The sequence below is a fragment of the Artemia sp. Qi Xiang Cuo genome, chromosome 18 (assembly GCF_049724085.1).
Source record: "Artemia sp. Qi Xiang Cuo chromosome 18, ASM4972408v1, whole genome shotgun sequence".
NCBI classification, from domain to species: domain Eukaryota; kingdom Metazoa; phylum Arthropoda; class Branchiopoda; order Anostraca; family Artemiidae; genus Artemia; species Artemia sp. Qi Xiang Cuo.
Window position 1 is genome coordinate 56,726,942 of NC_142811.1, and position 19,974 is coordinate 56,746,915.

Consider the following 19,974-nt stretch of genomic DNA (forward strand, 5'->3'; position numbering starts at 1 on the left):
TCAGCGTATCAGAAAACTTTGTTGCGGAAGTTTCAAGCTCCTATCTGTAAAAATATGGAATTTTGTATTTTTTGCCAGAAGAAAGATTACGGATGTGTGTTTTTTTTTCCCCCCAGGGGTGATCGTATCGACCCAATGGTTCTATAACATCGTGAGAGGGCTCATTCGAACGGAGATTAAAAGTTCTAGTGCCCCTTTTAAGTGACCAAAAAATTGGAGGGCAACTTGGCCCCCTCCCGCGCTTATTTTTTCCCAAAGTCAACAAATCAAAATTTTGAGAGAGCCATTTTGTTCAGCATAGTCTAAAACCTGATAAATGTCTTTGAAGATGACTTAATCCCCCACAGTTCCAGGGGGAAGGGCTGGAAGCTATGAACTTTGCCCATTGTTTACACATAGTATTGGTTAATGGGAAGTGTAAAGACGTTTTCAGGAGGGATTTTTTTCTGATGTGGGGGGGAGGGTGTCGGAAGAGGGGGTTATCGGGGAGGGTCCTTCCATGGAGGATGTTTCCTTGGGGGAAGGGACATTTCTATAAATGGAGCGCCGGATTTCCCAGCATTATTTAAAAAACGATCAGAAATTAAATGAAAAAAGCTAGTTTTTTCAACTGAAAGTAAGGAGTAACATTAAAACTTAAAAAAAACAGAAATTATTACTTATATAAGGGGGTTCGCCCCCTAGTCAATACCTCGCCCTTTTTGCTAAAGTTTTTTTTTTAGTACTTTCAAAAGAGCTCTCTATTCTAATTAACCGGCCTTTGCGATTTAGGGGTTTGTGATTCGAACAATATTCGAACTTTAGCGTAAAGAGCAAGGTATCGACTAGGGGGCAAACTCCCTTATATACGTAAAAAAACATACGAATATAGAAGTTCATTACGTAAGTTAATTTGTAAATTACGTCAGAACAAAATTTCGAGAAAGCCATTTAGCCAAAAAAGTAAAATTAATATGCAAATTTCGTTTTAATTATTCATGTACGGCGAGCCAAAATCATTGCTGCATTAATTCAAAAAGGTTCAGAAATTAAATTAAAAAAACTAGTTTTTTTACGCTAAAGTTTGAATCTGTCACACAACTTTATTTTTTAAAACAATAAAAAACTTTAGCGTAAAGAGCGAGGTATTGAAGAGGGGACAGCCCCTTTCATATGCGGAATAATTTCTGTTCGTTTTAAGTTTTAATGTCGCTACTTGCTTTCAGTTAAAAAAAACTTGTTTTTTTGTTTAAAATATCGAAAGAATGGGCTTATTATGCTGATTCATTAAGTTTAGCGTTACTCATCAAAGGCTTCGAGCCTGAGAAAATTTGCCTTATTTTCAAAAAGGGTGGGGGGGGGGCTCCTGAAAGTGAATTAATCTGAATAAAAATCACACCATCAGATTCAGCTTGTCAGAGAACTCTACTGGAGATTTTTAAGCTCCTATGTGCAAAAATGTTGAATTTTGTATTTTTTGCGAGAAGCCCCTCTCACGCTCCTTTTTTCCCCAAAATCATCCGATCAAAATTTTGAGATGGTAGTTTTGTTCAGCATAGCTGAAAGGCCCAATAACTGCCTTAGGAGATTATATGACCCCCACGGCCCCTGGGGAAAGGTCTTTAAGTTGTAAATTTTGGCTATCGTTTACATGTATTATTTGTTATTGGAAAGTATGTATACAACTTTCCGGTGGGAGGGGGATGAATTTTTTTCTGGGGGGATTTTTCATGGGAAGGGAAGTTTCCGGGGGGTGAACTTTTCAGGGGAAATTTTACAGAGGGATCATTTGTCAATAGTTCCTATACAAAATTCTTTTTATTTGTATTACTTTCTCTTTCCCGACTCAATTTTACACGTGGAGATATTAAGGATAATTATCTGGGGTAAATTTTCACCGGGATTGAATTATCTAGAGGATCTTTCCGTGGGGAGCGGGGGATTTTTCGTGGAAGTGGAGTCGGATATATCAGCTTTATTTAAAAACCATCAGAAATTAAATTAGGGTGTGTTACTATTCCTCAACACCTCGCTCTTTACACTAAAGTTTGAATTCTATACCAATTCTTTAAGAACGACTCCTGAAACACTATGTTCGTTTAATTATAGAACAATAAGAATTTTTTTTTTAAAGTACTAAAAACGCTAATGTAAGAAGCGAAGTGTTGAAGAAGAGTAACCCCCCTCATATACGTAATAATTTCTTATCGTTTTAAGATTTAATATTGCTCCTTACTTTCTGTTGGAAAAAACTTGTTGTTTTATTCAGTTTATAAAGGAGCGATGTGTCTCCCGTGCATTATATTTTTTTATCGCTTCATCTTATAGAATGGATAGTCCTATATAATGGGGGAGAGCTTATTAAATCTAAAATAGAAAGTTTTATTCTCCTTTATAAGGACCTGAACAAATTCGAGGAGACCCTAACATCTTTTCAAGGGGTTATTTGATCCAACGCGCTGCCCAATCAGACATGGAATTTGGATTCGGAGATGACTGTTTTAATTAGAGCCGTCAAAAGCTGAAAAGAAACGACGGCTACAGTTTCGTCTCTTTAACGGGGATCGATGATCATTGGCCGCAATATCTTGTGCTAGGTGACAGTGCTATTAAATTTGTACATACTATGAGCTATTTAGGTTTATTGATTTCGTCAGATTTGATAAGTTCATGCTGCGCTTCTTGAACATTTTAGTTCTAAGATTGGAAGCACTTAGGGAACGCGCATAAGATCTGTAACTCTGCTGTGTTGGTTTATAACGAGTTGGTGATCCCATATCACAGTTCATATAATTATCCAGTAAGCTTATCGCAGATCATTTCTGGTCTTCGTTCTCGGTGCGAATAAAAATCTCCTCCCCCTTCTTTCTGCATTAGCGGGTTAGTCTGTTTCCGATTGTTTCCAACAAAGTACATTATTCGTAATAGCGGGTTTCCACTTGTTTCCGATTAGATCACAGTCTGACTTGTCTACCCGTGAAAAGATCTGATGCCGCCTATGTTTCTATCTGCAAAAACGTTCTCTGGAGCACTCGCACTTTGGTCCAGGCTTTTATAATGGGTGAGATAGGGAAAGACCATACTGGATAATTATATAAACTGTGTCCCATATATACCATCTTCTGTGCCTTTTTGGACGCGGTTTATGAAGAAGAATTAAATAAAAAAAACGAAGTTCTTTTAACTGAAAGTAAGGAACGACGTTAAAACTTAAAACGGACAGAAATTATTCTGTATATGAAAGGGGCTGTCCCTTCCTCAACGCCTCGCTCTTTACGCTAAAGTCTTTTTTTATTGTTAAAAAAAGAATAGATTTGTGAGGAAGTAAAACTTTAGCGTAAAGAGCGAGGCGTTGAGGAGGAGACAGCCCCTTTCATATACGGAATAATTTCTGTTCGTTTTAAGTTTTAACGTCGTTCCTTAGTTTCAGTTAAAAAAAACTTGTTTTTTTTATTTAATTTTTGAACGTCTTCGAATTAATTCAGGTTTCGATATTGGCTCACCGTACATGAATATTAAAACAAAATTTGTATATTAATTTTACTTTTATTTGGTTAAATGACTTTCTCGAAACTTGTTTAATTTTATTTACGAACGTTTTTATTAGTAATAAATATACGTAACTTACGAATTAACTTACGTAACGAACTTCTATATTCATAGATTTTTAATACGTATATTAGGGGGTTCAATCAATCAATCAATCAATTTATTCAATCAATAAACTCAACAAAATACACTTCAATATAAACTCCCCCGTAAGGCTCTATGGCCAGGAAAAAAACAGGGGAGAAACAAAAATGAAAAAAATACAGATAAAACAAAAATATTTTCAACATCATACATTCACATTTTTAAGGGACTCAACACAAGAAAAAAAAAATCAATAAATAAAAAAAAATCATAAAATACAATGATCCACATAAAAATAAAGAATAAAAATAAATCCAAAAATCAAAAACTAAGTAAGGGACTAACAAGCAATCAATTTATTCCGCGTGGATCACCCTTTGATCAATCAATCAATCAATTTATTCAACCAATAAATTTACGACAAAAACACATCAATATAGAACCCCTCATAAGGTTCTATGGCCAGGAAAGAAAGGGGAAAACAGAAATGGCATAAATACAAAAAAAAAAAAAAAAAGTATTTTCAATATAATGCATTGCATTTCAACCTTTCAAAGACGCAACACACACACAAAACAAAGAAGAGAAAAAAATAATGAATAAAAAACCCAAAAAAAAATCGATTTTATGAGACCTCCCCCCCCCCCCAAGCAAAAAAAAGTGAGATTTAGGACAATCCAATAAATTAAACCAAATTCTAAATATATATATATTTGAAACCAAACCACAAAAAATATTAGACAAACTCTGTACCCCTCACAACAAATGTTTCCAACCCAGGCTAGTGTCACCCTCCCCCCCCCCAAATAATAATAATAAAATTAACAGAAATATAGTTAAACATGAAAAATCAAGACATTAAAAAAATTTTTTAGATTCTTTTGAAAGTACCAAACGAGTGACATTCTTGAGCTGACTCAGGTAGGCTATTCCAAACGATATGACAAGCAGCTAATGGATTAAAGTCAGACCTCACCAATGGATTAAATAAAATATTAATATTCCTTGAATTGCGAAGATGATGCGAAGTCCTATCAGTGACGAAAGAAGAAGTAGTTTGAAGGGCTGTGGGAACATCATCATGAAGTTGATTAAAAGTGAAAGACGCACACGAAAGAATGTAGAGAGACTGCAAATCAAGTAATGGGCTAGTTGGGTTAGTTTTAGTACAATTTGTTTCCTGTATTTATCATATAACTTAGAAAGTGGTTAGAAAAAAGAAGAGAAAGTTGACATCCATATTGTAGCGCAATAAGAGACGTAGGAATGAACTAAGCAATGGAACAGAATTTTTAAAACTGATCCAGGAAAAATATGTTTTAGCTTCCTCAAAATTCCACGACTCCCTGAGATCTTCATATTAATTAGTCCTATGTGATACTTGAATGAAATGTTTTCATCGACAAGAATACCGAGAAATCGGACATATCGTTCCTTAGGTCTACTGAGAGAGCCCCTTGAAAGCTGGACATTAGATAACTCAGGGCACGTCGGATAAATGCGGGAAAAAATAAAAAAACTTGACTTAGCAAAATTTAGTGAATGGCATTTTGAATCAAACAAAACAACGACTCACTCAAAAAGGCCAGATAATTTGCGAAGCATCTCAGACTCAGTTCTTACGACAGTTCCAATGGTAATGTCATCAGCGAAAGCAACGAGTGTCCAAATTCTGCGAAAAAAATGGATTTTTTTTGGCATTGAAAGATTCGGGATGACATAGGCGACAGCAAACTGTAGGTTTTTGATTCATAACCGCAACTATAAGGTCATTAACATAAACCAAAAACAGAAACGGTCCAAGAACAGACCCTTGAGGAACACCAAACTCAACTTCAGACGAAAAGCGGGAAAGGAAATCTAAGATGATAGTTTTACCAGACAATTAGGAATCAAACCAAACATGAGCCTGTCCTCTTACACCATTGTATGATAGCTTATACAGCAGAATCTCATGAGTTAAAGAGTCAAAAGCCTTACAGATATCTAGGAATATACCTGCAGGAACCAAACAAGAGTCAAGTGCGGTGTGGAGAAAATTTAAAAGAGTTACACACGCATGCTCCGTAGAATGTTTAGCTCAAAAGCCAAACTGAAAATCAGGAAAAAATTTTTTAGCCTCTAGAAAAGCAAGTAGACGGGAAAGCATGGTCTTTTCAAAATTTTGCTAAAAACATACAGCAAAGATATAGGACAATAATTGGCTGGGTCACTTCTTGGTCCACCTTTATATAAAACAATTACTCTAGCTCGCTTAAGAAGACTGGGGAAAATCCCATTTTCAAAAGAAAGATTTATAAGCTTTGTCAATGGAGAAATAATTGAAGTAAGAATGAATTTAACTACCATAGTTGGCAGTATACCTTAGTTCGCCCCCTATTCAATACCTTGCTCTTTAAGCTAAAGTTCGAATTTTGTTCCAATTCTTTAAAAAGGACCCCTTAATCACAAAGGCCGTTATTTAGAATAAATAGCTCTTATGAAAGTACTAAAAAATCTTTGGCTTAAAGAGCGAGGTGTGGACTAGGGGGTGAACCCAATCATATACGTAATATTTTCTGTTCGTTTTAAGTTATATGTTACTCCTTACTTTCAGTTGAAAAACTTTTTATTATTTAATTTCTGATATTTTTCTTTAATAACGATGGGAAATCCGGCGCCCCCTTCACTGCAATGTCCCTTCCCTCATGAAAAACTTCCTTCATGGAAAGATCCTCCCATATAACCCCCGACCCACCCCCCACCCCCACCTACCACAAAAAATCCCCCCTGAAAATGTATGTGTACTTTCCAATAACCAATACTATATGTTAACATTGGATAAAGCTCACAACTTTCAGCTCTCCCCCCAGGGCTTCGAGAGATTAAGTCATTCCAAAGGACATAGTTATCATATTTTCAACCATGCTAAACAAAATGGCTATCTCAAAATTTTGATCGGGTGACTTTGGGAAGAAATGAGCGTGGGAGGGGGCCTAGTTTTCCTCCATTTTTTTGGTCACTTAAAAAGGGCACTAGAACTTTCAATTTCCGTTCTAATGAGTCCTCCCACGATATTCTAGGACCACTGGGTCGATACGATAACCCCTGGGAAAAAAAAACAACAAAAAAACAAAAACAAATGAACGCTCATCCGTGATGTTTCTTCTGGCAAAAAATGCAACATTCCATATTTTTTTAGATAGGTGCTTGAAACCTCTACAGTAGGGTTCTCTTATACGCTGAATATGATGGTGTGATTTTCATTAAGGTTCTATAATTTTTAGGGGGTCTTTCCCCCTTTTTCGAAAATCAGCCAAATGTTCTCAGGTACGTTACTTTTTATGGGTACGACTAAACTTGACGAGTAACACTAAGACTAAACGTATATATTTTAAACGAACATCTAAATCCAATTTTTTGGATGCGTCTCTTAGTATCAAAATTTCGTTGTTTAGACTTTCGTCTACTATTGAGTCGTGTCACTCCTTGCTTACAGTTTGTTACCCCGGGTTGTTTGATAATACAATGATTCGCAGTGATTTTTACAAGCACGCGAAGTTGTTTGCTTTGAATTCCTATTTGGGTCGTATCGCATGGTCCCCATGAACATGGGATAGCTGACCCGAGTCTCCCTGCATCAGTATGGTTGGTAGCTTTTTGTAATATGATATGATAAAAACTGCGATCCGAATCGCAGTTGTTTTTTCAATGCTAAAGTGAAAATTGTGATGTGTCTCCAGGCTAGTGTGATGACTTTGTTGTTTCTTTTTCTTTGTACTCTACATTGTAACCATTTTGTGTTTCTAGTCGGTAATAAAAACAATTACTATTATACTTCTTAAAAGGCGAATTTGTGTTTTTCTTTAAAAATATTTTTATATTCGTGGGCGTCTATTTCTCCCTTAGAAATAACCCCCTCCGACCTAATACCCTTGTACCAACGCTTTTTCCAATGCTAAAAGCACTTCTGGTATGTGCTTTTTAGTGTGGCTTTCAGCTCTTAGTGTTGCAGTGTTCTTCTCCACAACTGTGGCAGTCCTTTCATGGTTCTTTTTTGGGATCAGGAAAAAGTCACAGGGGTCCGTGTTTAGTAAATATGGTTGTTGAGGCGTTATAACAGTATTTATGTTGACTAAAAATCAAAAGCAAGTAATCATGTTCATTATAAAGTGTTTTATGAATATATAACACTTTATAAGGTGTTATATATTGTGTTTATAACACTTTATAAGGTGTTATATATTGTGTTTATAACACTTTAAAAACACATTATAAAGTATTTTTACTTTTAGAACAAGCTTGGCTGTCACATTTTTCATGCTTAAAACAGCCGAAAAAATTGCATGGCCTGATTCAACCAATATACCTGTTACCGTGAATTCTGATGCTCGTGAATGTCGACATTCAACGGGGATCGTCTGAAATCCTTTTTTTTCCCTTGGATTTAGTCAGCGTTGCGAATTAACTTTTCAGTTTAATTCAAGGTTTGATGATGACAGGTTAGGTTTGGTTAGCTTAGGTTTGCAACCCATTTCTGATATTTATAACCAAATTTAGCCTAATCTAACCTAACTTTAACTTTTACCATCATAGCTTGCATAAGACTGAAAAAGTTAACTCGCAAACCTAATTGAATCCAAGGAGAAAAAGAAAGGAATTTCGGACATTCACGGTAATATAGGCTACCTATATCATTAGAAACAATGCTAATGGTGATTTGACAATTCTCTGTAATAATTTTATTCTCTGCCTCAAGTTTTCGTTGGTTGTTGATTTACTGGGACATCCAGAGGACCTTCCTGGCTTCCTAATGTCTTCATGATCATTAACGTCTTCTTGACCTTCTGTAAAGTGTTTTATTAATTCTTTTCTGGCTCAAAGTAGATTTACCAAACGGATTGTTAACATTTCAAACACACTGGGCCACTTAATTTAATTTTTTACCGAAATTTTAATACATATTCTTTGATTCATTTTTTTTTCAGAATAAAGAATTCGTCAAGCTTAGATAAGCAGTTCTATCCCTTTTAAGCACAAAATAGGTACTATACAGTGCAACAAGTTCCTATCTTCTCCATTAAAGATTTTTGGGACACATCAATCTCGCATTTTTCTTCGTGGCTCTGCCTTTGCGCCAAGTAGTGACTGAAGCTATTGCGAAATATGTAGTATTACACGCTGAAAAAATTTTCTTTACTCTATAGGACCTATGCTGAGCTTATAAATGTCAAAGGCGAACTAAAAAAGAAAAAAAATATTGATCATGTCAATACATGTTGAAAACTAGTTTTGCAAAATTGTTCATATTCACCTTTTAATTCAACATTCGTTGTATTTACCATTTTCCGCTTATATCATGAAACTGGTTTAAATTAGGAGGAGCTGTCGTAGAAAATTGGCATTAACGTTTAGGTAATATGTTATCATATTCATGATAAGCAACTAAGATTATAATCAATTATTAGTTTAAAATCGCAAATAATGTAATGGTAATTCATTACTGTTAACGGATAGCTGTGTTATTATGAAATAATTTGAAAAAAAACTACGTTTTCTAAAGAGTTAAAGAGGCTTAGTCACTAGTTCGAACCTTAAAACGTACAGGGATTAGGAGGTACAGTTGGGGGGCTGCCGCCCCCCAGACCCCACGCTTTTGCAGCCTCTTTTGTTAAGATTTTATTTTGGGGGTCTGCCACCTCCCTCAACCCCCGCTTTTTCCCTTGCAAAGAAATGCTTTGCAACACGAACGAAGTCTGCTTGAATTTTTTACCGTAAGAACATCCTATTGCATCTCTTTGATTAGAAACAGTACTGAGCCTGTTTGCTGGATTTTTTGCAGGAGATTTTTCCCTAACCGATAACAAGCTATAATGTGATGAACTTAACAATTTTGAACAGAAAAAAACAGCGAACAGAAGAATGGCTCAGCATAAACAAGCAGTTTAGGTTCAGGTAGGTTCAGGTTCATTTATTTTTCCATCATACATAATCACACTGAATACATAACTATACCTGGCACAGAGACAAGTTTGTAGTTATACCTGTAACAGACTGAGTCGTCATTGCCAAATTCTCTGAAGATTTAAAAAAAAATGCCGTTGAAACAGTTGCATTCGTGTTGGTACGACCAACTGATTGCAGGCTAGAGGACTTAAAAATCTTAACAAAAGAGGCTGCAAAAGGGGGGGGGGTTTGGGGGGGCAGCCCCCCAACTGTACCTCCTAGTCCCTGTACGTTTTAAGGTTCGAACTTGTGACTAGGCCTCTTTAACACTTTAGAAAACGTAGTTTTTTTCAAATAATTTCCGCACGTTTTTGTACATTTTATTACTTATTATTGCTTGACTAACTGTCAGCTGATCGGGCCGGGAGTTAAAGTTGGGGGGGGGGCTGCCGCCCCCCCACCCACCCCCGCTTTTGAAGATTATTTTGTTAAGGTTTTTAATTCCTGAATACTCAAATCAAATGCACAGTAAGATTTTCCTTTTTCAACTTTTCTTCGAGCATGCGGGTATACGGCATGTTATCAAAGCAGTGGAGACTTCTGCCGGGTGAATTTTTCTTTGGCTAAGTGATAAACTTAGTAAGCTAAAACAATTATGAGAAAATCAAAAGGTTCCGCCGGGGAATTTTACGATCGCATCATTTGAGCCGTCCTAGCTTATCTCGTGCCGTTGAGGGCTACAACGACTGCTATGGTTCTCTCCCAAATTTATGACCGCGCCACTTGTGGCGTTAAAGAGTGTGGCATCGAGGACTTCACCACAGCAATGGGGAGTAAAGTAAATGGGTGACCGCGCCACTCTCAATCTTAGAGAGAAAATAAAATGTGTAACTATATAAATGTAACCTCTTTTCCTCGAGTTGTCTTCTTGTCAATTACCTCTAATGTTATGTAGAAATCAGATTCCTTAGGGAGCGCTACCGATGGAGACCTACGAACTAGTTACCTGCTGTGCGATTAGATACAGACATAAAAATAAAACAAACACAAATAGAAAAGCAATAGTTTTATTGAGAGAATTACATTTAGGTGTAAAACAGTGCTTCACTTCAACTGACGACAATAGTGGCTGAGATAACAATAATGACCAAATTTCTACAATGGCTGCGTCATAATGATAATTCTGTCAAATGAATCGAAAAGATTATGGCAACTGAATGCCAATAATAATAATTCTGATCTAGGAATGCCCCGAAAAATACTTTTCTTCACTATATTAAAATTATTCCTGCTTCTGCGCTCTGAGTGCTATTTCACGATTGGCCCAAGTACCGTGGAGGGGGCCGCTACCTTGTTATTATGTTTACCAACTCACTTCAATATGCTAACCGTTCATCCAATAATTTGTTTTAAATATTTTCGATGATTTAAACATTGATACTGCTCTTATAACTTAAACTTACTGAGAAACTTTGTCTCTAGCATTTTTTTATTACCAAATATCTTAGCAAAATTCAAAACCGAATAGCGTCGTTGTTTGGCTGAGGCTAAAACGCAGTTTCTCTTTTTGCTGGTTAAGAATTTAGACTCTTGGAAATGGGATTTGAACTTAATTGGGGGAAGTTTAATTTATGTCGGAATTATCTTTAGAAAGAAAGAGTTTTATTTTTCTTTTATTTTATGTATATCATATATTACTCACGGTACAGACTTACCTGTAAGCTGAAGGCCGACTGTGATGTTCTTCTGGAGACGCCTGTTGAGCCGAAGGATTTAATAGATTGGATTTAAAAGGGAAACTGAGTTTCTTTTTTAAACTTTAAATTTAAGAGATACTACTTTAAATTCAATATATAAGAAATTTACTCTGACGGGGAATCGAACCCGGGTCTTCCGCATGACAGAGAGGAATAGTGACCACTGTACCATCAGAGACTCTTGTTAAATTATTTTTAGTCTCTGCAATCTATTTTCGACGCAAGCAAATAAAAAGTAAAATTTTCGTTTTTCGACAAAAAAAAACTTCTGGGAAAGAGCTGAAATTTTTGGAAGCTTGCAGTCGGTCTTATCAGGTTAAGAGGACTATTTTGATCTAATTTAATATTAAATACTATGCTTTTAGGAATTTCAAAAATTAACATGGGCTCTTATAGGAAAACGAGGTTTTTCGTAAATGTAAATTCAGTGGATATTTTTTTCGGTCTGAAAATATCAAAAAGCCCTAACAGGTCGAATTCCGCTTCGAATGAGTCCTCATTCCCCCGGATCTGTTGCCAACTGTGGCCTGTAGGCGTGTCAGATAAAAAAACTTGATATTTGTTTTTTGGAAAACAGGGAAGGAGGGATCGGATTGAGCTGAAATTTTGAGGATAAGCTCCCAGGCCCTAGGAAATCTCATCCTCTAAATTTCAGATTATTCAAAATGGCAACAGAAAATAATTCAAAATAGTGCAAGAAATGTCTATAATATTCGTTTTTTGTTGCCTAATAATTACGGAATTATAACTTGAAATTTAGCTTTGAAACCAAATATATAGGGACTAAGTTTTTGGGAAATCGGTCATAATCAAGCAATCCTATTAAGCAATTGACTAATCTTTCACCCTCCCACTCAGCTTGACTTCGACAATGTTTACATCAATATTCTTACTTCTCTGATCAGAAGTGAATGAGTTTAAGAGATAACCGAAAAAAATCACGGAAATAAATCATCGCGTCAAAACTCGTAGGATTTTTAGGAATTGAGTTGTAGTCCAACTATCCCATAAAAGTTTCAGTTATCCGCTTGAGGGTGCGACTGTTAAAGGATCCCTATCAGTTACTAATCCCCCTTACTTTCAGTGTAATTATTTACGTATGTAAGTGTCAAAAAGCAGGATACTTATTTTTTATATTTTTTTTATATATCGCCCCATATGTCAAGTTTTTTCAAAGTCTTGGGGGCTTAATGATTTACGGAAAAAGTGAATGCTGTGCACGATTGGATAGATTTGCCTACATCCTAGTATGCTTTTCTTTAAAAAATTCTCTCTGTTTCCCAAATGTCCTCCCTTCACCTGTATGGGCGATAAGTGAACGACTGGATTTTACGCCACGCTGCATGACGGATCGTTCGATTGGGTGCTGAAGTCCAGTTTCCAGGTGTGTCCATGAAACCACCTAGGAAAAACAGAACATAGAATTATAATATTAGAAAATACATAATATAAACGTACAGAGTAAGGCATAATTTTCGTTTTTCGGTCAGTTTTCCAGTTCGTTTACAGTTTGATTTTGGGTGAATCATGTTGATTTTTCTACATAGATATTCGTTATGGAATAAATATATATCATAAATAAATTAAATGCATTTGAAATATTAAATAAAACTTAGACAAATCGTTTTAAAATCTTGTAAATTAGACTACTGCCTCAATGTGGAATCCCCAACGTGGTTGAAGCCATAAAAAAGTACATAATATACAGAACATTTATGCTTAAACTACACCCTTTTCTTTCTTTCGATTAATATCCGTGGATACTCTTTTGAACTCCCCCTTTTAATATTGACCCTGTTCACCCATATGAATGACCATTATGCAGGATAAATTGGGTCTAAATCTTTAGCTCTTAAAAATATATTCTCCAGAAAAAACAAAAATCGATTCTTTACGTTATTCTTATTGACTAAGTCTTGTGTTTGAAGCTATGTGGGGTTATTCGCGACAGCGGCAGAAGTGCTAGTCGTTTGTGCTAGTGCTAGTGCTAGAAGTGCTAGTTACATTCCTCTCATATGATCGACTAGTGAAAATTATCATCAACTAAAAAAGCAAGTTATTTGAAAATTGACCACGCTTCTATTGGTCTAGTAAAATTATTACGATATACTGGCATTAAAGGGAAGTCATTCTACGTGAAAAACAATTACTTGATGTCTAGTCCTATTGGTCATATTTTAAAAACACCAATTAATCTATGATCAATGTTATTGAAGCAATACCATATGGCAAAATTAGATCTTCATCAACTAAATTTCAAGATGGGTGCCCTTTAAGACTGATAAGAGAAAAAACAATCAGACAAAACGAAATATGTTTATTTTCTTTGTTTTTGTGCTGACTTTGGGTAGGGGGGTTATTTTACACACCGGATTACATAAAGAGAGGAAAAAAGAAGAGGAAAGTAATTTGTTTGTAGTTGTCTTTCAGGTGGGTTGGGGGGGGGGGGCTTCCAGTCCTCGTCTCTTAAAGCGAAAATAATCAAATTTTACGATTCTCTTCATATTTTCCTATGTTTTTGTTTTATCATTCTCCTTCTTGAGTCTCGTTGAATTTGCTTCTTCTAATTAATTTCTTTCGTACTTGCCTGTTGTAGTTCTCTCCGATTCAATACCATTAAATATTACAGGGTATTTGGAAAGCAATGGGGAACTACCATTTTCGCTACTTTTGTCGTAATTGGACAAATTGTCTTCGCCCTTGGGGGCATTTTTAATACTTTCTGGATTATGGAAGCCGGCAGATTCATATTTGGGTATGTATTTCATTCCTTTTCCCTTGCCATTTTTCACACCTCTATGATTTTTGCTGTGCTTGTTTCTGTACAAGGTGTCCACAAAGCCTGGATATATACGAATTAAAAAAATTACCGAAACTCCAAAAAACGGAATTATAATATTAATAGATACATTAAAAGAATCAGCTTATTATGCTGATTGTAAATATATAAGATTTATCAAGTTTAGTGTAACGCATCAAAAGTTACGAGTCTGAGTAAATTTGCCTGATGTTTGACATAGGGGGGAAATACCCCCTAAAATTCAAGGAATGTTGATGAAAATCACGACGTCATATTCAGCGTACCAGATAACCCTACTGAAGAAGTTTCAAACTCCTATATAAAAATGTCAAATCAAATATCAAAATTTGTATTTACCCAGACTTCGTGGACACCCTGTATTTTGTGTTTCTACCGTGGGTAAACTTCTTGTTGGAGCTTTGGCTTATTAATTTGAAGCGGAGAGGATGTGATTTAAACCATTTATGCTTCTAAACGATTTGAGAAGTTGAAGTCTATGCATAATTAAGTAAAGCCTAAAGGCTAAAAGGGTTACCAATCTGCCTAGATTTACTTACACTTAAAACCATATATTCACTTACACCTCAAAATTTATTAGGGAAGGGACAAATTTTTCCACGAGAATACAAAAATAAGGTCTTTTTCAAAATTGTCGCTGGTCCAGTTATTGTCACTGAGCCAGTAATTATGCTGGCTCAGCTAAAATAAAAGGAAAATGGTTTCTATATTCGCTGGGGGAAAAAAACTGGAGTTTTAAATTTACAAAAAAAAATAAAAAATAAAAAGTGAATATTTCGATTATACCACCGATAACCAATTTTCACAGATTCGGGGATAAGCCAAGGATGTCATTTCGGGGAAATACAGGGAGGAAGCCAGGATCTTGTTTTATTCTTTTTGTGAAGATGCGGAAAGGTATTTTCAAAAATTTTGTAAGGGTAATTTTCGCTTGAAAAAAGAAACAAAACACCAAAATAAAGGTATTTTTCAACATCTAGGGGATTAACTCCACCCCCTTCCTATAGGTGCTTCAGTAAAGAACATGCTAAAGAAACAAATTAACCATTAATTACATCGATAAAGCGTTGAAGAAGCTAAATTATAATTTTAGTGATTTTTGGACTAATTTAGTGATTTTTTTTCACCGGATGGCAACCCTGGTTGTCAACTTTTTGATAAATGAATGTGTCCCCGGAGCTTCAAAAAATGTAAATTTTTTAGCTAAAATGTTTCCATCTTGAAATCTCAAAAACTACAGATTATTTCTCATCTGTTGAATTATTGACCAAAAGGCGCTTTGTGAACCTCGTTCAAAGCTGCCAGAAAACATCAAATATAATGAAAAAATCCATATAAACATTCGTACAAAATGATTAATATGTATGAGCGAAACTCATATAAACATGTAAATACATTGCTAAAGTGACATTTTTTTATACCAAAATATATACTTAGTTGAAAAATGTTTAGTTTTATGTCATAAATTTACAAAATGGGTCCCTTTTTGCCTTTTTATGTCATTGTGTTCCGGCACATGGGAACATGTCCTTTTGACATAAAATATGTCCAGTTGACTACCCTGTCCGAGTGGTCTATTTATGCAGGAACATCTGATTTGATTGTCTCCGCACTAAAAGATTTAAAAGCTATTGGCCTATCCCTAACGGGATCAAAACTGTTGAATAGCTTTGATAAAATTAGACGCTCTATACTTTAAATCATAATTGTATAAATGAAGTTACAGCATAAATCATGAAAATTAAAAGGCAGCAATTACAAAGGACCAAGTTAGAATGACACGGTGGCCGGCGTTTACCCCCCCCCCCCTCCCCGGCGATTACCCCCGGAAAATACCCCTCCCCTCCCCCCCCCCGCGGAAAATAACCCTCGGAAAAGACCCCCCCCCCCCCCGCGGAAAATACCCTCCCGCGAAATACTCCCCGTGGAAAATACCCCCCTCCCCCGTGGAAAATAAGGCTTTCCAAAGTTGAGAATTTTATTGGAGTTTTTTTTTCCGTAGAAGGAAGGAATTTTGGCATTTGTGTATTATGCGCCATTCACTCAAGTTTACGCTGTGTAAAATTCGAGAACTTACCATTTTTTTCGTCAGTTTTTTCATTACTTTAGTAATAAATTTGGGCTATAGATTTTTATATTAGGGGGGGGGGGTTAAAGTATTGCGGGTCTGTATGCAAAATGTGTTTGGTACAAGTATTCTGTATATTAGATAAATAGATAGAGAAGTGTATTTTAAAGCCAAATACGGCCATGAACGTAGTAAAATATCATAAATGAAAGGCACAAATAACATAAACTTTGATCAGCGATCATCATAAAACTCTTAAATGAAGCTCTACATTAACCTAATAATATACCTCGCTATTCTTCTGTAATTTTTTAGTGGTCATATCATAGGCAGCGCAATAGCGCTACCTACGTAAAGAACGATGTTGGATTTTTTTTTTTTTTTTTTTTTTTTTTTTTTTTTTTTGCTCTTAGACCAGGGCACTTCGTATCGAAGGAGTTGTCGTAGAAACTTCGAAAAAGGCTCACTCGATTGGAAAATGGAGTGGATTGTGTCCTTTTTAATAGCCCGAAGTGATTGGAAGGCAACTAACACCCCTTCTACGCCCACCATTTCCCCAAACACATCCAATCAAAATTTTGAGATAGCCATTTTATTCAGCGTAGCTGATTTCCGAATAAAAATTAGGTTTTTGAGGAGGACACTCCCCCAGAGCCCTCAGGACAAGGGCTGTAAGTTATGACTTGGGGACATATAAGGTTTTTATAGAAAGATTTGTCGTAGAAACTTCAGAAAGGGCTCATTCGATTGGAAATTCCAAGAGCCAGTGCTCTTTTTAATAGTCGAAAGTGATTGGAGGGGAACTAACCCCCCTCTCATCTCCACCTTTTCTTCAAACACATACAATCACAATTTTGAGATAGCCATTTTGTTAAACGTAGTTGAAAGTTCTGGATATTAGGTCTTTGAGGATGACAACCACCCCCCCCACAACCCTCAGAGCGAGGGTTGTAAGTTATGCCCTGGGGGCATATAAGGTTTTTATACAAAGCGTTGTCGTAGAAACTTCAAAAAAGGCTCATTCGATTGGAAATTGAAATGGCTAGTGCCCTTTTTAATAGTTTAAAGTGATTGGAGAGTAACTAACCCCCCTATCACGCCCGCCTTTTCCCCAAACACATCCAATCAAAATTTTGAGATAGCCACTTTGTTCAACGTAGTTTAAAGTTCCGGAAATTATATTTTTGAGCAGGACACTCCCTCACAGCCCTCAGGGCAAGGGTTAAAGTTATACCCTGTTGGAATATAAGGTTTTTATTGAAAGCTTTGTCATAGAAACTTGAAAAAGGGCTCATTTGATTGGAAATTCAAAGGGCTGGTGCCCTTTTTAACAGTCGAAAGTAGTTTGAGGGCAACTAACCCCCTCTCACGCCTCGCTTTTCCCCAAACACATCCAGTCCAAATTTGTAGATAGCTAATTTTTTCAACGTAGTTGAAAGTTTCGGAAATTGGGTCTTTAAGGATGACAATCCCTCCCCCCCCCCCACAGCCCTCGGGGCAAGGGTTGTATGTTATGCCTTGGGGGCATATAAGGTTTTTATATAAAGCGATGCTGTAGACACTTCAAAAAGGGCTCATTTGATTGGAAATTCAAAGGTACATTACCTTTAATAAATATTAAAAGTGATTGGAGAGCAACTAACCCCCCTCTCACGCCCACCTTTTCCCCAAGTCCATAATCAATATTCGGGGATGTCCAATTGGTTCTAGATCGGTTCAAGTTCCTGAAATTATATCATTGAAAAGGACCGCCCCCTCAGATCCCACGGTGCATGTGTTGTAATTAATACCCCGAAGGTATGTAAGGTTTTTATAGAAAGCGTTGTCGTAGAAACTTCTAAAAGGGTTCATTTGATTGGAAATTGAAAGGGCTAGTGCTCTTTTTAATAGTCGAAAGTGAATGAGGAGCAATTAACCCCCCTCTCACGCCCACCATTTCCCCAAACACATTCAATCAAAGCTTAAAGATATCTATTTTTTTCAACATAGTTGAAAGTTCAGGAAACTATGTATTTTAGGATAACCCCCCCCCCCCCTAGAGCCCCATATGCCCTGGGGGCATATAAGGTTTTTATAGATAGCGTTGTCGTAGAAACTTCAAAAGGAGCTCATTCAAACACATCCAATAAAAATTTTGAGATAGCCATTTTGTTCAACGTAGTTGAAAGGTCCTGAAATTGTGTCTTTGAGGATGACACTCCCCCCACAGCCCTCAGGCCAAGGGTTGTAAGTTATCCCCTGGGGGCATATAAGGTTTATATAGAAACCGCTGTCGTAGAAACTTCAAAAAGGGCTCATTCAGTTGGAAATTGAAAGGGCTAGTGCCCTTTTTATAGTCGAAAGGGATTGGAGGGCAACTAACCCCCCTCTGACGCCCACCTTTTCCTCAAACACATACAATCAAAATTTTGAGATAGCCATTTTGTTATTTTTATTTGTAGCAATTCTTCTCAACGTAGTTGAAAGTTCTAGAAATTAGATCTTTGAGGATGACAACCCCCCCCCCCAGCCCCCCGGGCAAGGGTTGTAAGTTGTGCCCGGGGGGCATATAAGGTTTTTATTGAAAGCTTTGTCATAGAAACTTCAAAAGGGATCATTTGATTGGAAATTCAAGGGGCTAGTGCCTTTTTTAATAGTTGAAAGTGATTGGAGATCAACTAACGCCCCTCTCACGCCCACCATTTCCCCAAACACATCCAATCAAAATTTTGAGTTCGCAATTTTTTTCAACGTAGTTGAAAATTCTGGAAATTAGATCTTTGAGGATGACAACCCCCTCACAGTCCTCAGGGCAAGGGTTGTAAGTTATGCCCTTTGGGCATATAAGGTTTTTATGGAAAGTGTTGTCATAGAAACTCCAAAAAGGGCTCGTTCAATTGGAAATTGAAAGCGCTAGTGCCCTTTTTAATAGTCGGAAGTGATTGGATGGCAACTAAAGGAGTAGCCTAGGTGCTGATCCGGGACGAGATTAGGGACGAGATCGTATAATACGACCAAACACGCTATATTTTGGAACTAGATATTCAGGGACGAACATGAATTGTCAGAGTGACTTGATTCTGTAAAACAACCTGACAGGTTTCTGCAGCTACAATCATTTCTTAATATGTGCGAAGTGTATGCTAATTCAGAGTTGATCCTAGCCTCTAATCAAGATAGGTTTGTTTAGGAATGCGTCGCGGATAATTTAAGAACGAGGAATGCATGGGTACAGTCAGAATTGTTATATCTTGTATCATTACGAAGAATGTAAGCATGAAGCTAAGATGGGAATAATGCAAAAATTATTTTATTTGGATGGAATGAGAGTTCTAAAAGGGTTAAAGCACTGAATGATCTTAATTGGTAATTTGAATAACAGGGATTCTATGAAAGTGGTAAAAAGGCCTAAAACTACTTACCAGTTAAGGTAGGTCTGAGAAGTCTTACGCAACTTGACATAAATGTTAGAATATCATCATTGGTATCAATCTATGGATATGGTTACTGCTGACAAGGTGATCATGCGACTTGACTTAGCTTTACTTCTTGGCTGTGGTCGCTATAATAGACAACTACATAATGTGGGATGTGGGCGATAAAAAATATTCTTTAGCATTGGAGTATGCTAACAAGTTGAAACTAATAGAGTCGTAGGCCCCAAGATGACCTCTGCTGTCCTCTGACAAAACCTATTATCTTCAAAAAATTCAAAGTTTAGTTAAGAGTGGATCCCGCCTATTTAGACCACGAGGAATCCAATGATGCAAACAAAATTATTCTCCGATACTTAGTTTCGTTGATATTTCCTAGTA

General features: G+C 36.5%; 1 protein-coding gene across 1 annotated transcript in view; it reads left to right on the forward strand.

Annotated features, from left to right (window-relative positions):
- The window catches only part of LOC148941686 (lysosomal dipeptide transporter MFSD1-like), a 167,856-nt gene that overhangs the window by 68,431 nt on the left and 79,451 nt on the right, over positions 1–19,974 (forward strand). Inside the window, exon 4 of the mRNA XM_089104223.1 lies at positions 13,924–14,049. Within this exon, the coding sequence (XP_088960349.1) occupies positions 13,924–14,049 (126 nt within the window). The remainder of the gene's footprint in view (positions 1–13,923; positions 14,050–19,974) is intronic.